This window comes from Hippichthys cyanospilos, chromosome 11 (genome assembly GCF_059441005.1).
Source record: "Hippichthys cyanospilos isolate Australia breed blue-spotted pipefish chromosome 11, RoL_Hcya_1.0, whole genome shotgun sequence".
Lineage (NCBI taxonomy): Eukaryota > Metazoa > Chordata > Actinopteri > Syngnathiformes > Syngnathidae > Hippichthys > Hippichthys cyanospilos.
This window is the reverse complement of record NC_142379.1, coordinates 602,433-615,171: the sequence shown is the minus strand read 5'-3', so window position 1 is coordinate 615,171 and position 12,739 is coordinate 602,433. Positions and strand designations below refer to the sequence as shown.

General features: G+C 46.8%; 1 protein-coding gene across 2 annotated transcripts in view; it reads right to left on the bottom strand.

Moving 5' to 3' along the window:
- Nucleotides 1–12,739, bottom strand: part of robo1 (roundabout, axon guidance receptor, homolog 1 (Drosophila)) — a 161,972-nt gene that overhangs the window by 138,096 nt on the left and 11,137 nt on the right. For both annotated transcript variants that reach the window (XM_088426899.1, XM_088426900.1), the window contains exon 2: nucleotides 12,205–12,332. In XM_088426899.1, coding sequence (XP_088283025.1) covers nucleotides 12,205–12,295 — 91 coding nt within the window. In that variant the 5' untranslated portion in view covers nucleotides 12,296–12,332. The remainder of the gene's footprint in view (nucleotides 1–12,204; nucleotides 12,333–12,739) is intronic.

The following is a 12,739-nucleotide window of genomic DNA, read 5'->3' as shown; positions in this document are numbered from 1 at the left end:
ACCACGTGAGCGGCCTGCAAACAGGTGGACAAATAAAGCCTGACGCCTCGACGGAGGTTTAAAGGTCGGATCGGCGTCGTGTTTGGAGAGCCCACTGTTTGACCTTCTCATTTGTACGCGCGCGTTGGCGCGGCTGTGTATGATAAATACAAATCCCCCCTCATCACGTCCGGGCAGAGGAAAGATTATCTTCTTCTGTGTGAATCTTCTCCCGTTGCCCTGACGGATTTCTCAAATGACTGCATGATGCCGGCTCAAAAAAGCCGGGTAAACAGACTCAGATGGTTTTTTTGCGCACTCAATAACAACGAAACAAGAACACGACGAAAATAAAGATTGCGCCTGTCAAAATAGTTTAGTTTCTTATGTTATTCATTTTATTTATTGTTTACATTAATGTTCTCCAATCGGGGCAGCGCTCCCAGTTTCATCGTGAACCTAATCTACAATATGCATGGCATTAACAGAAAAAATGCTTTGTATTTAGCCGACAAATATGTACGCAAATGTTGATATATATATCCAGTACAAACACACGCAATTATATTTGTACGTCCAAAATATTTCCGCTTCCAACGGGCTCCTCTTTATTTCTTCATGTAAAATTTTGCGTCCTGGCGTGAGCGGCTGAAGGTTGAAGAAGGTGAGCGCCACTCGCGGAGGCGGCCGCCTTATCTGACGGCGCGGCCGCCTCATTCATTAGCGTCCGAGCGCTTGACAATAAGGCACGCGGCGACGCCGTTTCTCATTGGGCGCTGCGATAAAGCTCCGGAAAAGGCCCAGGCGGACAATAAGGCAGCGAACCCCGGTACCGACCGGGATTGACTCCTATCGTCGTCATTTTCTCTGGCCGCGGGCGTCTTTATCTGTCCCGCCAGTCCTGCCTTGGAAGCGCACTCCATTTATTCCAGCTTATTTCCATTCAAGTGCCATTGTTTAGTTTTTTTTTGTCTTTGTTTTGCCTTCCTGCCCTTGAACGTTCGCGTGTGAGAACCTGCGCATCCACGAGGCATTTTGGAGGCACCTTGCATGTTTGTTTTTGCTGGTTTGGATTAACAGCGAGGATGTCAAACCTACCACAATCGATTTTGTGATAAATTGAACATGAATCCGACGCCGGCTAAGGGCTTTAACCCCGGGGGCGAGCGCAATTAACAACGGCGTCCACCGGGCGGCATTATCATGCCATACGTGACTGCGAAACGGTGGATGTCGGTTCGCATTTCGAACTGCCTGCCCTACAACTATGGAAGACGGTTTCATTAACATTTGTCTAAACAGCCATCAGAGAAAAGATGAAAATTTGGTCCGCATTCATCGGTCGCTTGAAAGGCATCAAAGAATGGCAGGCCGACTGACGTATGACGTGATATCCATCCCGTCGATAACGACGACGGATAAAAACGGCAAAATCCGGCATTCTGAATTCACCGTTTTTTTGAGCATTCCCGTCGGAAAAATAGGCGTCCGTCGGCTACGGACGTTTCTCACAGACGCTTCCCACCTCCGACTTTCACAAGTAGAGAAGAAAACAGTCAATGGTGAAACAAAGAATGAACAACTTTTACAAAGTTCCCGAGCGAAATGTCATGTCTGTATGCTAATTGGCTGCGGACAAAGATGCCAGTTGGAGCATCAAATCGTCTTTTTTTTTATTTTATTTTGGGCGCCAGGCTATCGAGGATCAACAGATGGCCAAAAAGCCCCTGCGCTAAAGCCGGTAGCGATGCGGATTCCGCCGCCGATCGATCCCAAGTGGGCGGCCGGCGTTCACGCCGCAACATGGGGTTAGCTCTTAGAGCATTTTGTCAGGACTTTTTTGGCCGTCTCTCAAAGGAACCGGCTTCTTCTCGGTGAACAAATATAGACGTCGGCGTCCCGGACGGACGGACGGCTCGCACTCCGCCGGAAAAGAATTTTCAAGCTCTGTGTTGCATTGGACTTTTTCTTTTCGTTTGACATACGAAAGCAGCAGCTTCCCACCTCTCTTGGCACGCATATATTTGCGCTTTTTCACCGGCGCTGTATATTTAGTAAAACGGAGATACCTCTCGGTTCCGGGTCACAGGTTTTCTTTTTCCTTTTTTTTTTCCTTTTTTTTTTTCACGCCGCCAGGGACAATCTAGGGGGGGCTTCGGTGGGCTTCTCAGCGCTCTAATGGGGCACCCGGGGAGACGAGGTTTCAGCCAGGACTAGCTACAATCCTTCGGCGAGCTTAATTGGGCATAAAGAGACTTGCCCCCCCCCCCCCCCCCACCTCCGCTTCCCGCTTCGGCCTCCACCTCAGAGTAACGCGGGCGGCATGTTTAAATAAAAGCCGCGGACGTGCCGAGCGGGGAGGACCAAGCCCTTCTTTTTCTTTTTTTTCTGCCCGTCGTGAACGATGCCGCGGTGTATTTTACCATGAAATACTTTCATTATCTGTCCTAAGACTATTGTCTGCTCAGTCCTTGCTAAGAGGGCACATTTCAGCGGGACGGCCGTAACCCCGCGCGTTCCCGAGACATTCTGAGTGGACGTTGGACATTTGGTGCCAGCGAGTCTGCCAGAAAGACGACGACGGAGACAACTTCGGAAAAGTATTTAAGACCCTCAAACAAAGGGCCATTTTTCTCGGAAGCGGCTTGCTCTCAGATCAGCAGTATGACACACGAATAAAATCTTTTTCCCCCGCGAGACGCCCGAGTCGAAGACGTCCTCATTTCGAGCTGCGTTGCCTGACAGCGGTTATGAAACGCTACTGGGCCAGAACCGCAAGAAATTCACCACGACAGTTTAGTTGTAAAAGGATGAATCAGCATCCTGCAAAATTCGGACCCCGAAGCGACATGAGATTTGGTAGACCAGTCTACGGTCTACAAAATAAATGTCTTCTGGAATGCGTATAAAAGGTTTGGTTTGAACTGAGGGTTTATTGCTGAGTCGGCAAATTGAAACCCGTTCGGTGTCATCGGATCACACTTATCGGCCTTCTTCCAAAACAATCGCTATTTGGACTTTTTTCCCCAAAGGACAAGGAGTTTTCAAAATGTGACAATCTTTCCTCTCCCCCCTATTAGGTGGCCTTAAGACTGTCGGCTGGACTGGACCGGCAGCTCAAGGGCACTCTTTAACACATACGATTTCGACACACACGCTTTCCCACTTTTCAACGTCGCCGCTGGGCCTAATCTCCAACCACGCCACGGGACAAAATATTTTTGCCTTGTGCTGCAGGTAATGACAATGAAAGATACCTGAGCTCAACTTGCTATTTTGGCTCAACTAGTTTGCTTGCATCCATTATGTCTTTCGTTTCAAATCCAAAACCCAAAGCCGGTTTCATGGCACAATTGGAAATTTGCTATTCTCATCTTTCAGGGGTAGACCCACAAAACCAAAGTAGGAAAGTTGCCATTTTAGCAGAAATTGACATATCTTCTGAGCGGGCTGGAAAAAGCAGCCGGGTTTTAAAACGCTCTCATGAACATAAATCAACAAGTCATGTTTTTGAGGTCGAAGCAAATACGTCAGGAGACGATCAATAGGCCGATGGGCAGCGCGCCCCGGGGGCCGCAACGCCAACGATAGGTCCGCGCGGGTCAATCTCATCCGACCGTCGACGTCTCGGCCGTCCTCCGCCCGGCGAGGAGGGGCCACGTGGGCGCGAGCGCTAATGTGCGCTAATGCGCTAAAAGGCGCCGGCCTCTCGGGCGTGACGGATCGTCGCCAACCGATCGGCGTGCGTGACAGTGCGCCGCGTAAACAATCCCCGGCCGCTAAACCCGTCCGACGTGCGCACGCATGATGCCGCGGGCTTGGAGGGGAAAAAAAAAAAGAAAGGCGGCATGCCCCAGGTGGCGTTCGCAGCGGGCGACTGACGGCAAATCGATCGGAAGCCGCTTGATCCTCACCGTGCGCGGACGTCATGATGACTTCCAGGAAATACACTCCAAATCTACACATTATTCTTTGATAGCGGTGGAAAGAAACGTGCGTCCGCATGTGTTTATAAAACAATTGTTTACTTGCACCGACAGTTGGTTATTACGATCATTAGTTTGCGTGAGCTATTGTCCATTTATGCGCAATATCTGTGTGTGTCACAACGATCGATAAGAGCTTGGAGAAAAGACAAAGTCGAAAACAATCTTTTGCAAAAAAAAGTGAGAGCTCCAAGTTCTTCCGGTGATCTTGGCCTCCCCTTTTTGTTTTCGCTTGAAAAGGAACGGCGAGGCCCAAAGGGCCCCCGGGCCTCAGTTTGGACTCCCGTTTCTGGCTCGGCATAAACCCGAGAGCCGTTTGCCGCAGCGACCGAGGAAGCGCCCCCCCGACGCCGCGTCAGCTCTCGGGCTGACGCTGCGTCAGCTATCGATCCGCCGCCTTCTTCGGGGAATAGCGCTCGCCATTCAATAAAGAAATCAAAAGGCATAAATTAGCGGCGACGGGGCGGACGGCCGCCGCACAGTCACCTTGACGCGACCCCGCCCGGCAGCGCTACGCCCTCGCCATTTAAAGCCCTTTCAAAAGTCAAGCTTCTCCGTCCATGGATATCGCCGACATAAAAGCAAAAGACGGGGCGTTAAGTCCGTCATTAAAAGGCTACTCAAAGGAAGTCGTTGATAAGCGCTTAAAAAAAGATTTGTTACTGTGAGTGCCATGTGGGCCGGCGCCCCCTTGTGACGCTAAAACTCATTTTGTTGCGCCTAATTGAGTCTTCATCAATTGAAGTTTCCAATAAAACTTGGGATGTTTGATGCTTTTTTGGACCGACACAAGTACAAGAACGCAATTCTTCAGGCTTCACCGACACTAAGTTCCGAATATACCGCCGTTTACACTAATGTACCGTAACAGACCTGTAGTACGAACTGCGGAATAAATATGAATAGATCAGCTTTCTTTCTAAAAAAAAAAAAAAATCTTGCTCTTTATTCGTGGAATAACATGATAGCGCCGAGCAGCGAGCGTCACACAAACATCACCCTTGCAGCGCAATAAAAAACGAGGAAGCTATATGAATTATGCATTTCTCAGACAGGCGGATTTACGTTTATGAGAAGGTTGTAAAGAAGCCTTGTCAAAAATCCATCTTTGCCCACAAAAGTCAGGAACCAGATCTGGGATCGAACCAAAAGTCCCGCACTGCAACTTTTGGCATCAACAAAGCGTCGAGTCAGCAATTTGCACGCACGGGAAGTCGAAGTCAGCGCGCGTGCGTGCGTGCGTGCGTGCGTGCGCTGTCAAAGTCAACCCATGGCGCAAATCAAGGCCTTGTACCCACGACTTGACATTCAGCTTTTTTCTCTCCGCGCGCTCAGTGTGGCACACACGTTACCGACGCGCCATCAATTCAGCCAATCGGGGCTCATAAACGTACACCGACTGACCGCTCGGTCTCCAGTTCGCTCGCTTGTCGCGTCGGCCCCGAAAGGGCGAACAAGATGGCGTCGCGCCGACTTGGGCGGGAGAAGGTGGACTTATAAAAGTACAAAAACTAACAAGGTAGCTCTATCATAATAATAACAACATGAAAAGTAAGGCCCGAATCCCATCCAAAGGAGACATTCATATTCCAATCAAATGTGGCCCTTGACGAGTTAAATTTGACAGGCAAAAGTATTGAGACGCAAGTCGACGGAGAAATCGGCGAGAAGTCGGCGGCACCCTTGAGCCGGCGCGCCTTGAGCGATCGCCCCGCTCGTCCGTCGGCGCATTATAGCGTGGCGGGGGCCACCATAAAAGCCAATGTCACCCGCCTCCTCTTTGTCCCCAACATCAATTTGCCGCCTGTGTACATGGCTTCCGCTTGATAATCTCCTTTTAGCGCGCCGTCATTAGCGCTTCAAAGTCAATGCATCGGGCCTGATGCTTTCTGCTGCGCGCATCTCCATTGCTTCATTCTGCTTTCAATTCCAAAGGCCAATTCAGATTTTCCAACCGGAAAAAGAATATACGCCGGTTTTTTCGGTTGCGTTTCGGGATGTTTACGCGAGGCTTTTTCTGGACCGATACGGGTACAGTGGCCAATACCGCTCATATTTTCGATACGCCAAATTTCCACTGCTAACGCGCTGGAAATGATAGCATGCTTGCTAATTCGTGCTAGCGGGATTATAATAGCATGCATGCGAGCTAGCATGTGAACTATCAACGACATGCTAGCAAGGTAAAAAAACTTTTATTAATCAATACTAACAGGAAAAGTGCAAATTGTTTGCTTTGTCATAAAAAAAACCACAATTTCCACTGATTCTTCGATACAGAAGCAGGAAGTACCGTAATCCCCCAAATTTAAGACGTGCCTTTTTCTCTCAAAAACAAAGGTATGAGTGCGTCCTATAAACGGTACCTTAAAATGCAATTTTTTTTTTTTTTTTTTTTTAAATTCGACACCATTCGAGGACGGTTGACCTGCCGTGACGTAAGCAGGGCTTTGACCGAGGTTCCCTTTCTTTTTGTCCATCTGCTGTCACGTTTTTATCCCGTCTAATCCAAAATGACTTTTGGAGCATTCCACTTGAGAGAATCCAACATTTTTCAAACAGGTTTTGTCAAGCGGGCCCATTTTCATTTCTCATCTTTCCTCTCCGGCCGTCAAGCCGAAGCGGGAACGGGGCCGTTCCTCGGCCCGGCTAATCTGCCCGCGTCCAGCCCGACGCGTGGCTTATCCCAGGCGTGACACGTGCGGCCGCACCAGATTGGGATAGTGGCGACATTAACGCCAGATAAGAGAAACTCATAAAATGCTCGCATTTCATTTCCTAGGAAGAAAAAAAAAAAGACACGATATATTCCCGCCTCCCGATCCGACGCGCCTGTTGAGTTACGAGGACGTTATCGAATTGGAAAGTGGCGTGCGGGTTGGCCTCCCGCTTCCGCTTTCAAGGAAAGGAAAGAAAGAAAGAATCCCACAAATAAACATATAAAAAGACATAGCTAAATAATAGCTACATAATAAATACGTAGACAGCTGAACAACCAAATAATAGATAGCTGAATAAATAACAAATAATCAGAGGATAAATAAACAGATACTGTAAATAAATACATGCATACATAGACGGGAATACTTTTCTATTCCTTTCCTAAAACTAAGAAATACAAAGTCACTCAGGTTTTTCCGAGAAAGAATGATTTTAAAGTTAGCGCAAGCTGCTCCATAATTGAAGAAGTTTGGCGTCCCGCCGTAGTCCTGACCTCCTGCCTCCTCGCATGAATATTTCAAGGCGCAAACACACCTCACCTCTGCTAAAGTTCTCACAAACGCCCGGCGAGTTCTCGCACGGGAGGACTCGGCAACAGCTACAAAGAATGATGGAAATAACAGCAAAAACAAACTAAATCTCATCCCGCCATATTTCCTGCACGTACCGGCTTTCTGAAAAACGCGGCAAGCATTCTGGAAAAACTTGATGCAATTCGTTCATTGCCGTGGGATAACTCGTTCGATCCCGAAGACGGGTTTGGACATTTGCCTTGGCGTCATTTCGCATCAGCTACTTCTGCATCGTTCAATCAGAAAGGTGGCTCTGAAAACGACTGCTACCGAACAACTAGCTACTAAAGCAATCGCTTACTTTGGATAATCCAACACAAAAGTCATCGATTACCCTTGGCGATAAAGAAATACAGCAGCTGATTTGAAGCAATAAAGTTATCCATTAGCTTGTCAGTAATTCCTGAGGTAATTCATGAGGATTACGAAGTATTAAAGTACCATTTTTGCAGACTACAAGCTGCACTTTTTTTTTTCTCATGATTTGAGCCCTGCAGCCTATAGTCCAGTATGTGTTTTGTTTTTTAACCTGTAAAGCAAATGTTTGTGTCAATTGATGGAACGAATATGAAATAGAACTGAAAAGATGCGAATCAATGGTTATGCTCAAAAAGAGATTTAAAAACAAATATTCATGTATGCTAATATGACTCAATGTTAATGCTGAATTCTGTTTACTAATGAGGGAGCATAAATCTGGGGATTTGAACAATTTTCAAATTTACTAAATCAGCGATCAAGTATCAAAAAGAATTTGATTTTTTTTTATATATACAAATCTTTCAACAAGGGTCACTTTGCTCGCTTTGTTTTTTTCTATGCTAGCAAATGGTCAAGCCTGGCATTTTGAAACGCACACGCATTTGTAAACACGTTCGCAAGCCACGTTTCTTTTTTTTCCGTTCAAGCCGAGCGAGCGCGCATCGGCAATTGAAAAGTTTGTCTGGGATTGAGGTCCGGGGCCATCCGAGAAGCTTTTGAGCCGGATATTGACTCGCGATTGAATTTGAACTTTGAAGCCCACTTGGGCGCTTGTATTCTTCGAGGCCCTTTTATCAAGCCTTCAATGGCCCGCTCCGTTTCCACTCGCGCCATTGGAGACGTCGCCCGCCATCCCGCCGTTGCGTCCACCGGCCGCTTTTAAATGGATATTTAAGATCTTTCAATCGTCAATCAGTCTGAAGGGTCAGCCCGTAATTGTGGTCTGGCTCGCCCCGCGTTTTTGCATGCGAAAGGACGGATGGGAGAGACCGCGCGGACGCTTGAATAAAGCCCGGGAAAAAAAAAAACATCTAAACAAAAACAAACATCCTTTGTCTCCCTTCCTGTAGCGTCAATCAGTTAAGAAAAGAATCGTACCGTTGGACTTTCTACTTTTCAGCAGGTAAAGAAAGAAATAGATGGATGGATAAACAGATGAATGATCAGAGTGGCTAAATAATAAAATAGCTAAACAAAAAACAGTAAAAAGATAACTAGATCCATTTAACAAAAAATAAGAAAGGATAAATCGCACAAAGTGACAAATAAATAGCTTGATAGACAGATAAATACCTAAATAGATAAACATAAATACATATAGATATTGAAATATATTATATCAAAATAAGACACAAACAAATAGTATCATAAATTAAATAGATAGCTAAATAAATAATGTATATTCCTATCTATTTTTTATCTGTCTATTATTTTGTTTATTATTCACATCAAAACATAATTAACATACCACTTTGGGCTGTCGTGTTCGAAATTAGCGTCGTTGGCATGTTGTTGGCACTTAAACAATGTCATCACACAGAAAGCACTTGGCATGACCCCAAACTAAACTTGAGTCAATTTACATGCTCAAAATAATCCAAAAAAAAGTAAATATTGCTTTTGTGGACTTGTAACTGATTCCTTGATCACTGAAAATGTCAAATAAAAACGTACAAAATAAAAATCTTAAAAAGATGTTCCGCTGCACTCACCACCAACACACTAGCACCATCTCAAGGCAAACAAGCGAATTGCATTCACATTGTCAACTGCTACAATTAATATGATTATTTTAAAGGGTTTTGGAAATGTTTATTATTATTCTTTTCGTGATATATTTAGATTATGCACTAATGTCATTCTAGTATGTATTTCTTACAGTTTTTGATGCATTCTTGTAATTCAATAATATTCATTTAAAGGGTTTAGGAGCATTTTGGGGGCCTTGGAACGGATTACGCTATCGACATGTAAAAAGCAGCTCAATTTATGAAGGGTTCACCTTACGAAATGACTTCCGGAACTAATCAATTTCGTAAGTGGAGGTACCCCTGCAGAGACGTTTTGAATCCATTTAAATCAGAGAAAATGAGAATCCCCGTTTTGACGTAAAACCGTTCTTTAGCACACCCCGAGAAAAACAAAATCAAAAAACGTCGATTTGAAAGTAAGCGTCCCCGTCAAAAAGGCCGCGTCCAGGACGCGGGTAAAGGAGGGAAGGGACGTCCTCGCACGGCGGCGCGCGCACGCGTGCTGAAAGTAAACGGCGCCTTTAATGGAGAGAGGGACGTGAAGTCAAATTCATTTGCGGGAGGACGCCGCCACCGCCGCCGCGGTCCCGCAGCACAAAGCCCTCCAGAGGGATCCTCGGGGGATGGGGGGCGCGCGTGGAGGGGGCTGCTTGCTAGGTGCGAGCGGGGGATGGACTGAATGACAATGAGGGTTAAGAGATACAGAGGTGCCCGTGCCGCGTCTCTATGGAAATCAATAAAGCGAGCGGCGCAGCATTTCAATTTAAATGTCATTCCCTGCATTTAAGAGCAATAATGTCAAATTTAATGGCATTATTCATCTTCTCATGCATGCACGAAGTGAAAACGTTTTCATTCGGCATGAGGGATGAATAACAACTTTACAATTACGGTCATTACGCAAACGGAAGACGCACTTTTTCCCCCCCAAATTAAGGCCAAATGTATAGGTGCATCCTAGAACGGCATCTTATCGTGGCAAAATGAAGTCTAGCTGCGTAGCGTGCAAATGCAAAAGTGCTTGGAGCTATGTTACGCTGGCGCCGCGTTCAGAATTTGACCCGAAAATTAAGGGTGCGTCCTATATTTGCGGCCTGACGATACTTGGCCCCTTAAGTCAATGCTACTTTTAAATGGTTTTGGATTTGTTTTTTGGACTTTTTCATCTCCTCATCAATAAACTGCCCACTGCATTAGACAAACCGATGCCCCCCCCAGGCCCTCCCCCCCTCAAAAAAAAAAAAAAACCAGCAGCAGGCTCAAGGTGAAATCAGATGTGAAGCTTGTTTTTAGCCAAAGGCGCTCCAGTTCAAGCCATCCACGTTCAAGCCTTCCAGCAAAATCGGGGAAAAAAATAAAACAACAAAAGGCGCGGCGGCGCAGGCACATCCTTGGACACACTCGCGCTTGTCAAATAAATAAATAAATAAATAAAAACAGACGCGACGCACTCCCGGAGTGAATTCCGCATCATTAAATGATGGCCTGGGGGCGAATGGAGTGTGATGAGGAAGTGTGGCCCCTCCGTCTAATTAAATGGCGGCAGGCTGGAAGACGATAAGACCCCCCCCCCCAACACGCTACACCCCCACTCCCGGGAAATTGTTGGAAGCTATAAACAATAAGATTATTGATGGCCACATTTTCTGGCAAAACAAGGCAGGCTGACAGATTGCTTGTTTTCACAGGGGTTCACAAATTGGGGGGGGTTATTGAAAGTCCCTCAGGGGTACGACAAATTTCATCAGGATTTCTGCAGGTATCACCAAATCTTATTTTAATGTTGTGAATGCAAGCGGAGACCTTCTCTTTTCAAATTAGAAGCAAATGAAATGGAACATGAAATGACTAATCACTAAAGTGTAGGAGGGAAAAAAATGGCATTTTCTATGGCGACACCTGGGGTCTCATCTCCGTGAGGGGTGGTGACATAAAATGTCTTTGAGATTTCTGCAGGTATCAGCAAATCTTATTTCAGTCATGTCTACTTCTCAAACTTTAAAAGCCTTGGTCTTGTCTCAGTCTTCGCCTCTAAAATCTTGTTTTTATCTCAGTCTCAGCCTATACAAGTCTATTCTCGGTCTGAACCCATCAAAAGACTTGGTTTTATCTCAGTCTAGGCCACAATAGCCTTAGGTTCGACCTCCAAAATCTTTAGTCTTGTCTCAACCTGTAAAAGTCTTGCTGTAAAAGTCTTGGTTTAACCTCGGTTTCAACCTATCAAAAGTTTTGGTCTTCTTGTGGTCTAGACCGCAACAGCCTTGGTCTCGTCTCGGGTTCGAGCTGCAAAAGTTTTAGTCCGGTCTCGGTCTCAACCTCTAAATGTTTTGGTCTAGTCTCAGTCTCCATCTCTACCAGCCTTGGTCTTGTCATGGTCTCGAACTGTCACAAGTCTCGGTCTTAGGGAGACGTCGCCCTGGGCCCGCCGGCTGCGTTTTGGCAGCTCGGATTCTAAACTTCACCTGCGCCGTCCGGCACAATCGGCGGCGCCATTTGAAAAGGTCGGCGCGGCTCCCGTGTAATTGGAGGTTGCGGCCCGCGCCGTATTAAGCGCATATTTAATCGGCCTCGGGCGGCTCCCCGGCCCGATAGCCGTGGCTAAAGCAATGCAATGCAATCTTTCTGTCACGCTAAGTAGAGGCCGGGCTGTTTCCCTTCAAGGGAATTACTTGAAAGGCTTATTATGATTTATGCTCAGCTTGACTACCGAAAAAAGAAAGAAAGAAAAAAACGGGAAAGTCGGGCATTTCGATCACAAACCTTGAGCACAAAATTATGCACACACACACATACATATATATATATATATATATATATATATATATATATATATATATATATATATATAACGCACGTGACACCCGAGCAACTGTGAAGTCGGACAAGCGGGCATGAGAACAAATGGGGGCCCAAGCAAGACGGCGCCAGGCTTACCTTCTACTAAGGGTGACTGTTGACACCACGCCGGCTGGAGGAGGGCCATCAGTAGCAGGAGGGGCGCGGCCCCCCGGCGCCTAACACGCATGCCGCCGCTCAATTTGACGCCATCCCTGGGCACGGGTCTGACGAGACAAAAAGTAAACTCGGTTATAACGACCGCGTATTTCAAAGACCGTTCGACCTCATCGACGTTTTTCAACGGGATTTTTCCGGCCCGGGTCTCGTCTCCGAGCCAACTCGCTCGCCTTTGTCTCGCCTCGGCCTCGAGCAAGACTCGCACCGGCGGTGCGGCGAAGCCACCCTGACACCAAAGCTGCGAATAACACATCGCATCGATACGAGGAAGGTGTCGGGAGTCTGGCGGCGCACGTACAAGCCGAGCCAGCTTTGCCCGCGAGCGGCTGAAATAAATCGGGTCCAATTGTGCGGCTCAGCCATGTGTGCAACAACCTGTTCACCTGCGTTTGATTGCACGAGGCCGCCTCCTCGTGGGCGCCCGCTTGGATATGCGCCAGGGTTTTCTCATTGC